Raw genomic sequence first — 18,277 nt, 5'->3', positions numbered from 1 at the left:
GCTGTTCAGACACTTTAGGTGAGCAATCCACTACCTACCAATGCTCCAGGGAGATACTGGAGTTTTGCAGAAGATCTCTCCACCATATTCGTCCATCCACCATTTCTCTTATCTTGTCCCCAATCTTTGATTGGGGACAGGACGCCTGGCTGTGGGCCCCTAAGAGTCTCGTCCCTGGGGAAGCCTGATCTGGTTGTAGCCTCATTTCCCTGATCGCTATCGCTCTGCATTTAGGACCTCCTTGTTAACCACCATTTGTTGTAAGTTCTTCGGCTCCTCCTGTCTCCATGCATTTCAAATATACTTTTTGGGGTTGTTTATCTGCTCCTGTCTGCACGCATTTCTTCGTCTGCACACATTGCAAAAACTGTTTGTTTCCTGTATATATATATTTTTTTTTAGAAAAATGTTAGCTCCAGTACTTACTAAATTATTAACTTCACTTTTTACCATATACTTTCAAAACCAGTGTCATAGCAAATTCGGTAGCAGTAGCATGCATTTTATAAACGCTTGACAGGTTTAGGTGCTCTTCAAATTATAAACATTTCAACCTCTGATGCCTTTTCAGTAATTACATTATTTATGTAATTACACATTTTAAAACATGTTTTCGTACCACCAGCACACAGATCAGTATTCGCTAATGCTTGTATTTGTCACCCCGGTTTAGCCACACACCACCCCCCATAGACAAAGCAGGCCTGGCTGTGTACATGTACAGTCTGCTGGCTATGCTTTCCTTTTAATATTGTTCTGTCATAAAAGCAAATACTTGCAGTTTGTTACGACTTCTTAAAACAAGCATTTGCAATGCAATAGGTCTCGCATTTATACGAGTTTGAGCTATTGGCATTGTAAATGACAATGCCTTTTATTTATGTTTTAAAAACCCACACATAAATAAAAGGCAATGCCATTTACAGTGCCAATAGCTCAAACTCTTAACAACTGCGAGACCTATTGCATTGCAAATGCTTGTTCTTGTTGGAGGTGTTCACCAAAGTGCTTCATCTATCTTTTGAATCGAATCCTTATTTCCCTTAATGGGGAAGTCTATTTTCAAATTAGACTTTCAGATGTTCCCCAATCTAAGATGGCTTCCTTTTACTTACTGTGTTATAGGGATTATATTTTGTTTCCATTTTAGTTTTCCTTTTTAAGTCAGCATCTTTTTAAGATGGTGGTTTGCAGTTGTTTTTCATTAACACGAGAACATGACGCGCACATTTATTTTTGGGAGACATTGTCATTCTGTATGTAGTCTGCACTGTTAGATCCAGGGAGGGACACACATACTAGAACTTGAAGTTCTTGCTTTATTATGTGCTCATAGGACACAAATCTTTTTCTCAGACTAAATAAAGTTGTTATTCTGTGTCTCTAGCAGAATTCTATAAGGCAGGTGTTTTCATATTTAAACAGCATCTGTTTTTAATTCAGCGAGAGGCACTTCATAGCGGAATTATAAAGGAAGCTGCTGAGACTGAGATGCAGCACCCCAGACCCCGACGTTTATCCTAAGCAGCAAGGTAGCTGTGCAATCAGAAATGTGTACAGGTTTGCACACTGATACAGAGTACATTCGTTAATGCACCGAGGCCGCCTTCCTGAGACATTATACCAATGGATGGAGTTAGAGAATTCTATATGGGTCTGGTAAAAAGGTACTCCTACCATGCTCTTGGATATTAGAGATAGCTAGGAGTAACATTAGGACCAAATAACATGGTTTAATTGTTTGGGGTTTCACCTTTCTAATGATGCTTATAACAATATGTCTCAACTATCTAATCATCGCAGTTCATGTTTTACTTACAAGGATTAGATCTTTTCAATAAATGTTTTTCCCTAGCAGATGGGACCAGCAGGATGTTTATTCCTAGCATGCTTCTTACTACTATAAAAAAAAATTTTTTTATAAAAATGATGCGGGCCAAAGCCTCGTGATTTATCTGCCTGAATTACCAGCTGGAGAAATCGGGGCATGGTTCTTCCAAAAACACAGAATCAGAGGCTGGTATCCCAAGTAGTTGCTTCTGCAGGGTGTCATCCAGTGGTACATCCGTATGGAGCCCCATGAACTCCAAGAACTTTGGCTCCTAGTATTTCCCCTGTGTCTGGTAAAAAGGTACTCCTACCATGCTCTTGGATATTAGAGATACCTAGGAGTAACATTAGGACCAAATAACATGGTTTAATTGTTTGGGGTTTCACCTTTCTAATGATGCTTATAACAATATGTCTCAACTATCTAATCATCGCAGTTCATGTTTTACTTACAAGGATCAGATCTTTTCAATAAATGTTTTTCTCTATCAGATGGGACCAGCAGGATGTTTATTCCTAGCATGCTTCCACCTACTATCAAAAAAAAATTAAAAAAAATGATGCGGGCCAAAGCCTCGTGATTTATCTGCCTGAATTACCAGCTGGAGAAATCGGGGCATGGTTCTTCCAAAAACACAGAATCAGAGGCTGGTATCCCAAGTAGTTGCTTCTGCAGGGTGTCATCCAGTGGTACATCCGTATGGAGCCCCATGAACTCCAAGAACTTTGGCTCCTAGTATTTCCCCTGTGTCTCACACATCATAGAAAAGAAAAGTCCAGAGATCGGGCATCTTCTGGTGAAGGCCAGGGAATAAGACAAGGCCAGAGAGACTGGAAGTGAAAATCTAAAGAGACAACAGCTAAATGTGGACAGGGCAAGAGAACAGAGAAAGAGCGGAGAGACCAGGATACCGAGTTCACACCCAAGGATGGTGGCTTTGGGTGTAACAGAAAAAGTCACGTCAAGAGTTCTCATGAGCAAACCTCTATTTCACATCCTCACACTGCCCGTCTGTCCCTACCCATGGGATAGTGCCATGGTCTATATGGAGGAAGCAAAGATAGCTCTGGAATTATGGGAAGCCGGCCAAGAGGTTTATGTTGGAGGATCACTGCACTATGGATGCTGGTGCGAGTATGACGACGTTTATACACAACTTTGATAATCACAACAAAACATTAACAAATTGAGGGACTCAACAGTGCTTCTAGGGAAGCAGTACACAAGGTTTCTGATATCCTTTTTCTGAGACTGACTTACAGGTCAGATGATTGTAATGATTAAAGTGCTTGTGATGACATCTCAGCAGGATTGTCTGGTGGGAAACCACCACATATAGTTAAAGGTGGTAATTGCAGTTCAGAGTCACTGCCAATCACTTGCCCAAAGAAAACCCAAAAGACACCTGAGGTGAGTTTTCCCAAAGAGCAGTATGAAGAGCATGGACCTGGAAGGACACAGCCTATGTAGTTACTTGGGTAGAACAAAGAGCTGCTTTCTTTTGTAGGCGACCGGATGCTGGAATCCAGGCACCCTCCAACACATTATTCTGGTAGGCATGTGCAACCTAGAAAAGATAAGGACAACGAGAAAGTCTCAGGGTGCCTCATGGTTTCATGCGGAAAAAGATTGCATTATAGAGTGACCACTGAGCTAAAGCTGGTGATCTCACGAGGCTGGTTGTCCCACAGATGCACAGGCACCTGCCTATGCACAGGAACCTCCAAAAACAGTTAATACAGAGATGTTTTTCTGGTAATGCCCAACTTGCTAGCAGAGCTGGAAGCCAAGAGGCCAAATACGTGCTAGTGTTGCAGTAATAGGTGGCTGAGGTTCCTTAGGGATTGACATTTTTGTCTCTTGGAATCTTCAAATAACTCAGGACAGTGGTGGCTTGTGTACAAGGCTTCGGGCGGTGACTCACCACAAACTGTAAGCCTCCACACATGATCATACTCTGACCACTGGGAGAGCTTGCATGAAAACATAATCATTTTAAAATGTGTTTTCATGCGATCTCTCATCAGTGTGCCTAGAGATCTGAAAAGAGGAAGAGGGAGCCAAGCCAGGACGAAACCTGACATCATGACTGAATTTATGTATTGATTGTGTGTGTATGCATAACTCAGAAAAGACCCTTCACGGATGCTCAATCCATAGAAATTGTCAGACATGTCTGCTGAAATCTGGCTGCCAGGGCCCTTATCAGTGAGTCCTTCCAATTACTGCAATCTGGATAGCACAGCATGAAAACGATGCAATGTCCTTCCCAGCTGCTCATAGGGCTGGGGCTGGGGCTTCCAGCCCCATCTGAAGCTGGGAGCAGGCTTTAGGGCCTTGTACTTCTTCATCCCACTCCTACTATTCCCTCTAGATTTGTTGTTCTTGAGGTTGACTTGACTCCAATATTAACGGAGTTGTCTGGCAGAGGGATTGAGAGCCTTGATTGGCAGCCACCCATCAGAGGAACAAAAGTAAGGTGTTTACAGTGCCTCAAAGACGCTTCTGATGTTTGGTGAAGCGGGGAAAGGCTGTAGTCACCATGAGCTGTCGCAACCACCGACAGCATATTCGCATTAAAGTGACGACCAACTGTGATGCCTTGCATGCGCTTCGCGATAAAGGGACGACCATCCGTATCACTTACCCTGCTTCTCATGGCCTCCTTCAGTGCGAATGGAAATCTTTGAGTTGAACTTTAGAAGGTAACCTTTTCCACATGACTAACCTGGTCCCTGTTTCAGACCCATGCTCCATTGCCGTCAGCCTGAACTTCGCACGACTAGGTAACTGCAACTGGTGCTTTGCAGCTTTTTGGCGCTATACATAAATCTTTAAAAATACATATCTCCAGTTCTACTGATTGGATTTCTGTTCTCAAATAATTTATTATATTTTTCAAAATTGATGTGGGACTTTTCTTATGTTTTCACATAAGGTTCTGCATAAATACTTTACACATTGCCTCCAAGTTCAGCCTGACTGCTTTGTGTCAAGCTCCCAGAGGGTTGAGCACAGATTAATTTGGGGTTGGCTTGTGACTTCACCGTGACAGGAATGTGGTTGCTCCCCGAGTACGGTATCACCCCTCTCAACTAGTAACCCTATATCTACACACATGTTCTGTTTGCAGCATGGTTTGTTGTAGTTCACATTTATGCACTAACTTAAAAACAGTGGCTGCTTCCTTTAAGAATGAGGTCAATGGAAAGCAGAGAACTAGTCCTCTTAGTCTTACAGATACTGGCTTAACTCACTGTTCAGCGCCAAGACACCTACGGGTATGCAGGCGCTTAATACATTTATTAACATAACATAGCTGTAGTAACTTTTTAAATAAAACTGGAACAGTTGGGTTTCCTTTTTTTTGCTAGACTGTCAGCCTTTTAATGTTCTGTAGATGTGTGTACAGATGACCAGGTAGTAGTTTTGCAAACATCCTGAGTGGACTGTTGCAGAGGAAGACCATGGTATACCCTTCTTCGAGAGTGGAATGAGTGTGTGGAATGTCTCTGAGCACATGTATAGCAGATTGAAGTGCATTTGACCATTATCCAGTTGCTGTAAGTTTCTGGGAAATCATGGTGGAAGTACAAATAGTTAGATTTTTTTTAAATCCACAGACATAAAAGTAGAAGAGATTGAAAGCTCCGTTTACGACAAATGGAATTGTGTTTAATATTACATCAACAGAAAAAAATATATATTGATGGTTTTAATGTAAAAATGTAGGTAATGTAGAAGTTTTCCTGTCCTCTTATGAATTTGTATATGAATGAAAACGACATCAATATATATTCAGTAGTGTGGGCCCTCTATGTTTTTCTATCAGGTATTATCAAGTTCAAGTTCAAAAGACTTTATTCGGATTACAAGAAAAATCCATAAAAGCACAAGATACAAATAACATGAACAAATGTAAAATGAACAAATATTCACATAATAAAAACGACAGTTCATTCAAATGTTAAGACATGGTCAGACGGGCACGAACCGCAGTTTTTAAAAAAGAACCCACGCGAAAAACTAGTTCGGGCTCATCCAGGGTTAATATCATAAGTAGTGAAAGATCCAGGCTAATTGGTTTTAATTTTTTAAAATACGGAATTAAAAACCATTTAATATATTTGGAATAAAATTTACAAAAAAATAAGAAGTGTAAAATGGTTTGGTCACTCCTACAGTCACATGGGCAGGGCACTGCAATTTGATCGTTAAAATTCCATAATGGGAAGCTCAGAGCATATTTAATAGTGCCAGCCCTAAGACGAAATAAAAGGCCACGCTCCCAAGAACTCATTGGAAGAGTTAAATAACAGGGCATGGGGTGTGTTAAAAAATTACGGGCAAGGTATCTAGTGACACTGGGTTTCGCAGACTCTCTCACAACCCTTTCGTCGCTAAACAATGTATAGAGAGCTTGTCTAAGTACACACTTGGGTGGGAGCTGAGTGGTGGTAGAGTCAGAAAAAACATTTTGAAAATTCGTACTAACAAGAACGCTCTGCACTCCAGAGAGCCAGGGAATAGACATGCCTCTGTCGCAGCATAGACATTCCTCTATGATATCCTGGGTCAGTTTAGCGGCAGGGTTTTTCCAAATGGCCAACCAAAAAAGGTATTATATAACTTCTACGCTATCATCTCCTTGTGTTTGCGTCATTTGGATCATGGCAGTAATCTATGAATATATGATTTAGGGTTATATGTCCATCTATGTTATATGATTGAATAATATTGAAAATTAGTTTATCATTAAATGCAGTTCAGTCATTTTCACCTGTTGACTTTATATTAATAATTTTATATATTTGTATATAATTATGGTTTGTGATCCAGTTCGGATTTCACCTATTACTCAGCTATTACACAGGTGCATGACATAATTGATTATGAGGCTTTAAATGACAGGAAATTAATTGTGGAGTCATCTTTGAGAAAGGCCGGGGAGCTGGCTGAACCATGGCAGGCTCTTCGGCAACTTTTGCAATTGCTTAATTTTGCAGGCAGTTTATCTCTGCAGGATTATGTAATAAAATAAACAAGTACTTTTCTACAATGATGGATTCCGCTAATTAATTTCTCTAAAATGAGGCCGAAAACTTAGCCCGGTATGCCAGAGAATGTACATGTGGCCGTCATTCTTTGCTGATGCATTTAACTATCTACCTAGATATGTCAGCCTTTATTTATTTTGAGAGTTTTATATAGCGCAAACAAGAACCTTGCGGGTATCGGAGCGCTTTACCTGCAAGATGTCAGGAGCAGATACAAATATAGTAGAGAATCTATGATTGAGTCTAATACATAGAAGTAGCTACCACTAGGGGGAAAAAAATATACATTCATTACAAGGTTATATACAAATTTTTTAGAAACATAATATCCCTGAGAATATAGTTCAAGAGTTGGTGTGATAGATCCAATACAAAGTAGTCACTAAAAATCCGGAAATGAAATATTTCACGTAAACTTAGCCATGAGAATCGATTTCACTTCTTTTTTGAAAGAGGCAGTAGAGGGGTTCTGTCTCGTTTCTGGGGGTAGGGCATTCCAGATCCTAGGGGCCATTCCTGAGAAGGATTGGTTTTATGTTTTTTTCTTGGCAAATCTTTGCGGTTTCAAAAGAAGATTCTTGGAGCTTCTGGTGGATCTGTTACCACATGAGAGTGACAGTTTTTGTGATAGATAACTTCGGGTATTGTGGTGTAGGGCCTTGTGTGTCATACAAGCGATTTATAGATGAAATCTCGCCTCGAATGGTAGCCAATTGAGAGCTCTAAGGTCCGGGGAGATATGAGAGTTTCTTTTGGAGCCTGTGATTAGTCTAGCCGCTGTGTTAATAGTGGCTCTTAGCGGGGCCGTCGTTGATCTGGGAAGACCGCAAAGGGCGACACATCCATATTCTACTCTTGGGATTACTAAGGCTTGCACAGCCTGTTTGAAGTCATTTGCGGGCAAAAAGGGTTTCTGTTTTCTTAAGGTGTTTATTTGAAAATGTGCTCCTTTTGTAGAGGCACTGATATGTTTCTGCATGTTTAGGTTTCTGTCCAGCGTTACTCCCAGTGATTTTGCTGAACCGACAATGAGTGGTTGACCTTTGAGTGCTGTTAGGTGATTCAGCCAGTCAGGAATGATGGAAGAATGGTTGAGTGGGGGCGATTAGAGGAATTCATTTTTGAGGGCGTTTAGTTTCAGATGGTTTTCGGCCAGCCAGGATTGAGTTTTTTCCAGCGTTGAATTGAGAGATTTGATGTCCCCAAGTGAATGGATCTTTAAGTAGAGTTGCGTATCATCTGCGTAGATGTGATAGTGGACCTTAGATGCGCTGAAGAGTTCGGTGAGTGGTTCCATATAGAGGTTGAAAAGAGTGGGTGAGAGGCATGATCCTTCCGGTACTCCTAAAGTTACTGGCACGGGATTGGATAAGGAATTGTTGACCTTGAATCTTTGTGATCTGTTTTGGAGGAAGGAGGTGAGCCAGGTAAGTACAGAGCCGGATAAACCCATTCTGTGTTTCAAGAGGTCTAGCAAGTTGTCGTGTTTGACTGTGTCAAAGGCCGAAGATAGGTCATGCAAGATTAGTAAACGAGTTTCGTTTTGGTCAAGGATTTTTAGTGCGTTGTCTATTATGAGTGTCATGGCTCATTCTGTACTGTGCTCTGCCCGGAAGCCAGATTGGTATTGGTTGAGCAGGTTGAAATGGACTATATGGTTGCCCAACTGTGTATGAACACATTTTTCTAGGAGTTTGGCCAGAGTGGGGATGTTGAATATTGGGCGATAGTTGTTTAAGTCCGATGGGTTGGCCGATGGCTTCTTTAAGATAGGGGATACATGTCATGCTTTAAGGATATCTGGGATGGTTCCTTAACTGAGGGATATGTTTATGATCTTGGTCAACAGAAGTAGTACAAATGGTATTAGAAGTAGTACAAATGGTATTAAGTCTTTTAGGTAATTTGCGGGGAGAGGGTCTGTGAAGTGGTTGGAGGGATTCAAGGCCATCAGATTTTTTTTTATGGATTCTTTACTGTAAAAGTTGAAGGAGGACCATGATGCGTTGTTTGAGGTCGAATTTTGAAGAACTGGAGGTTCGGGCTAGTGGTGTGGTAATTGGAGGGACTGTTTGAGTGTCCGTGAGAGTTATTAAGTCGTTGAGCAGGTCCGTCTTTATGTTTCCGTCGTCCTAGTAAAGAATGCAGAAAAATCCTCGCAATTGGGTCTTATGTCTGGATTATCCTGGCGGAGGGGGGATGGGGCATCCTTAGTTTGCGCTTTGATTAATTCGAATAGTTTTTTGGGTCGGTTCTTAGCTAGGTTTGAGTGCTGAAGAAGTCCGCTTTACATCGTCTGACCTTTCTAAAATAGGCATTTCTCGTGGTTCTTAGAGCCTTGAGGTGGTCAGCGGATGGGATAGATCTCCACCGTCGTTCGATTAATTCGAGGGATCTTCTGTCTTCATTTAACCTGCCGTCATACCACGGTTTTGAGTCTTTTTTGGTGATTCTTTTCAGTTGAAGGGGAGCTACTTTGTCTAGAAACGTGCTCATGGAGTGGAAGTAGTGATTGGTCAGGCTATGAGAATCGGATGATCCTTCAAGGGGGAGCAAGCTGTTAGGGATGGAGCTTGAGAGTACGTTGGAACTGATATTTTTCATATCTCGCTTCCAAATTTTCCCTCTCGTGGGTTGTGTAGCCTTGGAAATAGGTTGACCGAGGTGTGCAGGAGCAAAAGAAACAAATACATGTTTTGCTTTGTGTAGAGACCTGCAGGGTACTTGCTTGTCATATCTGTGTGAAAGAGTATTTTTTCATTTATACTTTTGTTTGAAACATCGTCATTGCTAGACATTGCTTTTAGTTCCAACATTTTGATCTGAAGAAGTTGCTCGGCTGGGTTCCACTTTACTTGAAATTTGAAAGGAGAGAGATGTACTCACGATCTCTGTAAGACGCGTCTGAGTGTATTATGTGGCTGGGGATTTGCAAACTGTCACCCTTTTGTCGATTTTACCTGATTCCTCATAGAACTTGTGCTTCATCTGAGGCGACATCACGAGATCTTTCGAGATACTTGCTCACTCTGATATTAGACATACCTGCAAAGGTTAGACTTTCCCGTGGAGCACAGCGACATCACAAAGAGATGCTGATAGACTTCCAGAAGGATGTTTAATTAGGGTGTAACCAAAATAAATCCCCACCCATATTTAAGAGGGGAATACTCCACGACCCCTACCCCTCACGGACACCGGCCTACGACGAGACTGGTAGTTGGCAGTGACATACTATTGTGGCAGAGCCAGCTTTACCTGTGGATTGGAGTGGACCCACTGGTCTCTCCCTTGTAAAACCTGAGCAGCATCTCAGACCTGGTGTCCTTTGTGGCCCTTCCTCACAGTCAAGGTTTTTTTGCGCATACACACACACATGGAGTATATGTGGAATCATGTCCATGGGAGTGTGTGGTAGACTGCAAAAAATGCTAATTCTCTTGTAGATTGGCTGTCTTTTCCCTCTGTGGATGCAAAAGCCTGCGTGCTTCTTCCCCTGGATCTCTGCCCCGACACTCTAATAGTCATGATAGTAGCAGGGGGCAGCCACAATTCTCATTTGCCAAACCAGTTCCATACTGTACGAAGGAGTATTTAACCTTTCAAGGAAACTTGAAGTTTGGCTGCCTCTAGTTCCTGCCACTGCCTCTGGAGTATGATGAATCTGGTCCTATTTAGAAGCCACAAACGGGTTAGTGTCTGGATTGTGAGGAGACCGTTCCTCGGCCCAACGAGCATATTCATGGGGATGCTGGAGCTGTTTCATACTACAGGGCAAGACCAAGCTTCATTTCTACCAATAGTGCGGCTAAAGAAGAGTATGGTGAAATTCCAGTAAGAGATGAAGAGCAGGTCCCTCACCAAGAGAGGAAGAGAGAAATCCAGATAGGTGAAGTCTACATGGAGACATCTAGAGTGATCCTAATGGAGCGGGTAGTACACAATTTTGTATACCCCCTATTCTGCATGTTTATACTAATTAGAATAATCTATTAATTGTAATATTATTAATGTGTTTGCATGAAGTTTAATCAACATTACTAATGTACGAAATACACGTGGGATTTGCATTTTGCATGGCTAAAATAATTTGTAATTAACATACGTACGCATACTAATACTAGAAAAATAGAATATCGCATGATATATGTTGCTTTTGTGACGTTATCATATGTTGCACCAGATGACATCAATGTGTGAATATGAACGCTTTAAATGTCGCCATACGCTAGATAAATACAAGCACACAGAGGAATTAGTGAGGGTTTAACATTTTATTCGTTATTTCTATGTTTTAATTACTTTTTGTGTTTGTTTCGCTTAAGTTGTCCTTTGGGACTAAAACCAAGATGGCCGCCTGACTGACTCGACGCGATGGCCACCATTCCACGAGGTTTCGGGCTAAGTGCGCCTGCGCCACCACATGTACCAATGGCCTCGGCATGACCCTAGACTTGCTGTGCCCAAGCAAGGTCACGATGGGATGCTCGCCAAGTATTCAAACAAAGGACTAATGCAAGGAACCGGATGGATCATGTCTAATGACATAACCTCCTGAACTGTGTGAAACCTCACCAGACGATCCCAACCAACCAATGGGATGAGCCCAAATTTTATAAAATGTATCTTTTAGACCTTACTTTCATTATAAAAGTGACGTTAGAATAGAGAGGTCATCTCTATCTCTACTGCTCCCGTACTTTACTGACGGAGACGACGGTGACTCTACATGACGGCTGCGTTCCTGAATCTTTGACAGACTGAATTGCTGCCCAATTTCTTGATGAACTGAGGACTACCTAAAATCTATGGGCACTGATCGATGCTTGCACATCTCTGGTCCTTGACCCAATCTTTGGGACTGTAGCGTGCTGCATGAAGAACTTTCGAATTCTGACTAATTGACGACCAAATTTGATGACTTAGAGGACGACTGATAGCCAGATTAGGTAAATATGGTGTTCTGTGATTTGCGTAATGATTAATAAATGTATTAGATGGAACTAAATTCTTGCATTAATTAGATAAACAAAAATATTGATTAACAAGAAAATGTGTTTGGTCGTTTATTGAGAAGAGATAGATCAGGATCTTTGAGTATGTTTTAGCGGGAATAAATCATCACTCCAATCCAACTAAATGATCCATTGATCACGTGGGAGGAGTATCTTAATGTTTAGGTTTAAGGTGTGTAGATATAAGAATATTAGTGTATAGATGTGTGAATAAATCTCTCTCCATAGGTCATAAGGTATTCTTTCCATGTCCGCGCTTGGAACATTTATCTCTCCTGTAAGTGCAGACCAGTTGAGGAAATTTGATTACGGCTCCATCTTGCATATTGACACCATTGCGATGTTGCCCTCACTCAGGCACAGACAACCTTCATAGCGTTTCTTTCATACTCTGTACTGTAACATGTTAAACGACCTTTTCCTGTCTCTCTGAGCAAAGTACATTTTGAGACCCGGCTCGAAGCAACTAATTCCCGTGATAACCATCTGTTGACCCTTGGTGATCTTTCTCTGCCTCTCCAATTGTTTAACAAATCACCACCTGCAACACGCAAACACGTCCTGTTGTAAATTAATTTAACTTAGGAATGCTCATGCCACCTGGCCTATAGGGTCAGGTAGAGAACACGACCCTAGGGAAGGAATTTCTATTACCTATTATCCTGTATCTTGTACAAAGAATGTTTGCTAGTGGATGATTTGTTCGTTTTTATTGCACATTGAGGGGGTTGTTGCTTTAGGGGATTCAAGCGCTATAAAAGACTGTGAGCCACGGATTGAAGTGGCAGTCTCCCGAGAACCTACCACTGATGTACTTCTAGGACAACTGTACCTAGCTGCAGCTAATAAATTGAAGTTCCTATGGCAACAGAGTGTTCCGTGTCTCTGTACATTTAGAAGGCGAACTCAGAAGATTTCAGGTGTACCCTGCGCCGACAGCATAATTCAGCCTGTTTCTTCACAGTAAGAAGTGAAGTGTGAATGTTGGTGTTATGGGCCCCACCAGTGATTGAATGAGTGAATGTGTTAACGTGATGTCTGGTCTGTGATAAAGGGATGCTATTCGGTACGGGTTTTGCCTTGATTCCCGTTACGCAGGTTTCCGCGCTGCAACAATCCGACCAGAGACACAAGGACTTGTCAGGCCAGAATCCCCAAAACCTAACTGCAGGGATGCAGTACAATTTAGGACAGCAAGTGTAACAAGCCTACACCTTCCCTGCCCAGTTCCCGTAGGGGAAACCAGGGTCAGCCTAGATCTAGCCCCCGGGTGATCAGTCGCTGTACAGAAGTCTTGGATCGTATCTGGGAATCAGAACCTATTGCCTTTCTTTGTTTTTGTCTATAAATTAATTTCAGCTGGCTTATTAAACCTCCCTGTAAATAGGAAATATTGTATTTACAAAAGTAGCTGTTCTGACTGGACTTGGAGTTTATTAATTGTCAACGTGGGTGCTCCCAAAGAGTCAAACTCCTAAATATAGTAATGTGGTTATTCAACTGGAGTGCAACATAACCTTAGTCTCTTGGATACCTTGCTAAATGAATGAGCCACACTGATTTTCCTTAGTGACCAGTTATTGCAATAGGACAGAAGAACAAACCTCCAACATTTTTCGCAAACAGACTTGAGTCTAGTAATCCAAACTCACAGCATAGTTCTTTATTTTTCTTCAACAAGTACAGAAAACACACTTCCCTCAATTTATTTCTGTACAAAGAGAGTAAAAAGGCAAAAAACACCGGAAAGACCCAACCCAATCCCTATTTCCCTCCTCTTCCTCCCCACAGAAAGCTGTCTATGGTTCATGATGAAGAGTGTCTTCCCTGAAAAATAATCAGATTTTTGTCCTTAAAAAATCATGTAAACAATGGAATGTTTCACAGTTTCACCCCTTGTAGGAGTGTAACCATTACTCCCTCACTAACAGAGCAGCCAGGCAGTAAAGACTTGCACCTTCTTCCTTCATACACTCACATCTTCTTCACCCGTTCCTCCAGCGCGTCCAGCTCACTAACTACCTCACCAGGCAAGTATTGGTTCACCTGTTCAGTCAGGTAGTGCCTGACCTCGCCTACCTCCTGCTCCCAGAATCCCTTGGGTAGGGAGAAGAGCTCATTTGTATCAATTGGGGGCAGCCCTTGCAAGTCCAGTGCTCCTTCTGCAGGCACATAACCAATGGGTGTAACCCGGGCACCAGGTTCGCCATCCACACGTCGGAAGATCCAGTCCAGGACTCGCGAGTTCTCCCCAAAGCCGGGCCACAGGAAGTTGTTTTCGGAGTCCTTTCTGAACCAGTTGACGTGGAAGATCTTGGGAAGGTGGACAGATGGACGGTTCTGCATGCTCAGCCAGTGTGATAAGTAGTGGCCAAAGTTGTATCCAAAGAATGGGCGCATGGCGAAGGGGTCATGCATGATGACTTTCCCTGGGAGACAAGAAAGAAGGGAAGACGGTAAACAGCTGTATATTTTGGGTAACGTTGCCAAGTCCTTATAGACACCATGTTGGGTCAGACTCACATAGTTCTTAGAGACCGTTTGAGTTGTGGCTCTCACAGACCCCAACTAGGAAAAAGCTCTCAAAGACACTACATCCGGTGCGTCTCTCCTAATGATAACATGGTGGCTTTGCTACCATATATCTCAAAAACACCATTCTGAGTGGGCCACTCCGAGACTCCTTAGGGGCGCTGTTACAAAGTTCTTAGACTTCATTGTTTAATAAACTGTTTTACTAGCTATTCATGTACCAATCAACAGGAGAAGAAAATGCCAGGGGGCATGGAACAGTGACATCCCCCCATTTGCGAGTACCAAGCACATCAGTCCTATCCGTACGTAAAAGTGGATTGAAGTAGGTTATTAAGTAAAGAAGTCCAAAGCAATTGTAGCATGAAGTTGATATATTGAGGGAAGTTATATTTAATAGCACCCCACCAGAAGCATGTTGGCATCAGCTCAGGCCTAGCCATTCTGAGCTCCTCCGTCTGATTGGTGGCATCTACTGCACACCAGGGTTCACCATCACCTCACAGACACCATAGACACAGAGAGCAGACATTAGATACACAGCATATAAAACTGGATATAACAAAGTGCAACATAGCAAGAACAATTACTACATTTATAAACACAATGGAGTGCATTAGTTGGAGGCATCTCGATATTGTTCGTTTCCCACCATTTGCTGTGCTTCTGTGGGTGGCTCTGAGCCTCATTTATTGTTTTTTCTAGCTTTCTGCACCTGTCTATCCCTGCTTAAGCAGGCTTAGAGCTGCCGCCTCCCTCCTGTGCCGATCAGTCTCCCTTTTAGCGTCTTTCAAGTCTAGGTCCCTAAAAGTAAGGCAACATCTGTTTAAATCCATTTAATCTAGACCGTTTAGTAGCACAAGGGGGGCTGGGGCTTGAGGACTGCTCGGTGCCCTAATATGCTGACAGTAACTCCAGCACTGCATCCCAGAAGCCCCTAATGAAAGTCACCATTCGCTGACATTTCATACATGTTGGGCGGGGGGAGATGGGGTGGGAGGGGCGAGGGGGTTTGTTGCGAGAGAGTATCTACCAATATTCCAGAGTCTTATTCTTGTGAAGTATGCATGGCGTGAATATTTAAATTGGATAAGCTTGTAGGCTGACGATATGGCTATTGGGCTAGGGGCCATCAGTGCAGTAAGCCGCTCCACTACATCCAAGGGTCCAACGTAAGCCTCCTATGCCTCTATTAGTACTGAGAAGGTGCCTGGCGTATGCATCACCACTGCTTTAAACATTCACATTATCTTTTTATCTGTGAGTTTAGACATGGTGAGTTTCACCACTAATGGGTGGATTGGGGGAGCTCCTCAAGAATGGTTTGGTAGAGTGTCAGTGCATGGCGGAGCTGTAAGCAGCAGAAGAACTGGGGCTATAAAAGTCCAAACTCCTTCCTCACGGTTGTGAATGAATTTGTAGACTTACAATTGACCACAATCCCTATTATAAAGATGTCAAGTACACCCCAGCCCTGGAAACCCTCAACAGCTGCAACACTACGTTGGGAGTATCCCTGCACAGGGATGGGTTTCTCTTGTTAGCTTATTTGTCCACCCCAGGGCATGCAAGGTGTCTCTCCTTCTTACAAGTACTATCTTAGTGGCTGGTAGATCATCACTGCTGACACCCACCCCACCCAGCCCCCACAGATGTCATGTATAGGTGTTATTCCATTCATCACCCAAAGCTCGCTCAGAGTATTCCACGGTAACAAACATACAGTCAGTCATGACCGCTAAGTAAAACGCTTGGTAGTATGCCATAAAATCTGCCATGCCTGGATCCTCGTCAAAGACCGATTTACAATACCAGGTCAGTTCCAATCTGGCAGCTTGACTATTCCATAGACCCCCTGTCAAAAGAGAAGAGTTCGGGCCGGTTTGCCCAAGAATCAGGACATGCCAGAAAGGGCCCAGTAGTTTATACCACCCTACTGGCCCCATTGGGGGCAGAACTCCCCCACCCCGAAGTCTGGTGGTAACTGGAGGCGGGAGTTACCCGCAGTAAGCCCTGGCATCCTTATGAGCCTCCAACCCAGGAGACTACCCAGAAGTCTTTGTGTCCCCCTTTCCGGGGGACGACTGGAGAATTTGCCCCGAATCTTTCCCGGGAGCTGGCAGAAAGCACACTGATGCCAGGGATATTTCTTAAAGAAATAATGGGATGGGGGCTGTCTTGACATCATATACCCCTAACATTATTTGATCCCCCATGAGGACCAGAGCATTCCCATGGCAAGCAAAAGGAAATCTGCATTCTTTTAGGCGTAGTTTTGGCATATGGTTTTCACAATTGAGCTAAATCCCAATTTCCCGTCACTTGCCATGCTGAATGGCAGCACTATTCGGACTCTGGGTCAGCCAACAACCAGGAAACCGTTCTGAATTTAGACATTTCTGAAAACTAAACACCCAATGGAGTCCAGGTTGGCGCGACTTGCATGGCTCCCACTAAGTTTTCTTACTCAGAATGCCATGGAAACCCCAAACTTTGGGTAAAATCACCTATTTCCCTGACATTTCTTTGAGAGAAACTTCCGGAATATGTAGTGTTCCACAAGTTCCTATCACCATGCGTTTCCACACTTCTCCTGATAAAAATGGTACCCTCACTTCTCTAAGCAATCCTAACAGGAGCGGATCAAACCAGAGACCATGCACTTTGCATGGTCTCTAATTTGATCCATTCCTGTCACAGGTGCTAAATGTATCTGGTTGGCGGTTAAGCTCAGTGCTAGTCTCAGCCACAATGCAGCTATGGTATGCAAGGAAGACCTGGCCTGGATTCAGTCATATGAGGGCAAACATGTGCTCCCATTTCAGATTATTAAAGTCTTGTCAAAGTCTATCTGAAGGACAGCTAGTACCAGGCCATGGTTATAGTGCTGTTAGTCGTGATATACATTGACTTTTGTGACATCACATATATTATAGCTTCAACATAAATGAAATTGTCGCAGCAGTTGACTGGACACTCAGGTTTACGCACTGTGGTTATGTCCACCTCAATGGAGTCTTGCGGTATCTCACCCAATTCCCTTGCAGCTGTGTGCGTGGTCAATAGATATGGTCCAGTGTGCTGGAGTGTAACTTTACTAATTCTACGGAGAATCCATTAGTTCCCAGGGCTTTCTATGAGGACATTTGCCCAATAGCGCCAGTCACCTTTTTCCTCGGTAATGGGGTAGTCAATAGGGTCGCTCGTCATGTCAGTGAGGCTCTTCAGTTAAAGATCTGCTACGGAGGCCTCAGGGTAACACTATTTGAGAGCGCCCTCCCTGCTAGAACTCAGTGCTCCGGTTGCTGCTGGGTCTGTTACTCTCTGCCCTTCCGTATTTCAGGTGTATACGAAATGGTGTATATTTTCCTTTTTAGTCCCCAGTCCGTAGAATAAGTTTACAGTTTTATCATCTTGGTCGTAAAACTGGCTTTGGGCAATAACCACAGATTTTGGCCTCTTCTGTGAGAAGCTGTCGATACTGCAATTTGCCATTCTTAATCTCAAGCAGGAGCACCTCAGTGGCGTTGCTGTCTGTATAGTCCCTCCACGTTAAGGAGTACCAACTCTGCAGCACAGATTTCCTCCTGCTTGCCATGTTTTATTTTCAAGATGTAGTCTACAGCCCTGCCTCTCACTACGGATTAAAATGCTTTCCATAATATTGCTGGGGAATCAATGGAACCTTTGTTAAGTCAATGGCATTTCTCGGTTTCTTTTTGTAGGGCCATCCTAAGACGAGTGTTGCTAAGACTAGTGTTTTTTTAACCCCAAGCATTAAGTCGTTACATGTTGGTTTGCTGAGCCTTGCCTCCCCTCCCTCTAGTCTTTAGCCAATTGGG

At 43.0% G+C, this 18,277-nt stretch overlaps 1 protein-coding gene across 2 annotated transcripts in view; it reads right to left on the bottom strand.

Annotated features, from left to right (window-relative positions):
* Nucleotides 1-13,551: 13,551 nt before the first annotated feature.
* The window catches only part of LOC146869554 (phosphoenolpyruvate carboxykinase [GTP], mitochondrial-like), a 124,720-nt gene continuing 119,994 nt past the window's right edge, over nt 13,552-18,277 (bottom strand). For both annotated transcript variants that reach the window (XM_085604894.1, XM_085604982.1), the window contains exon 10: nt 13,552-14,332. In XM_085604894.1, the coding sequence (XP_085461020.1) occupies nt 13,878-14,332 (455 nt within the window). In that variant the 3' untranslated portion in view covers nt 13,552-13,877. The remainder of the gene's footprint in view (nt 14,333-18,277) is intronic.

Source organism: Triturus cristatus, chromosome 1_1 (genome assembly GCF_964204655.1).
Source record: "Triturus cristatus chromosome 1_1, aTriCri1.1, whole genome shotgun sequence".
In the NCBI taxonomy this organism is placed as follows: Eukaryota; Metazoa; Chordata; class Amphibia; order Caudata; family Salamandridae; genus Triturus; species Triturus cristatus.
This window is presented reverse-complemented; position numbering and strand designations above follow the sequence as displayed.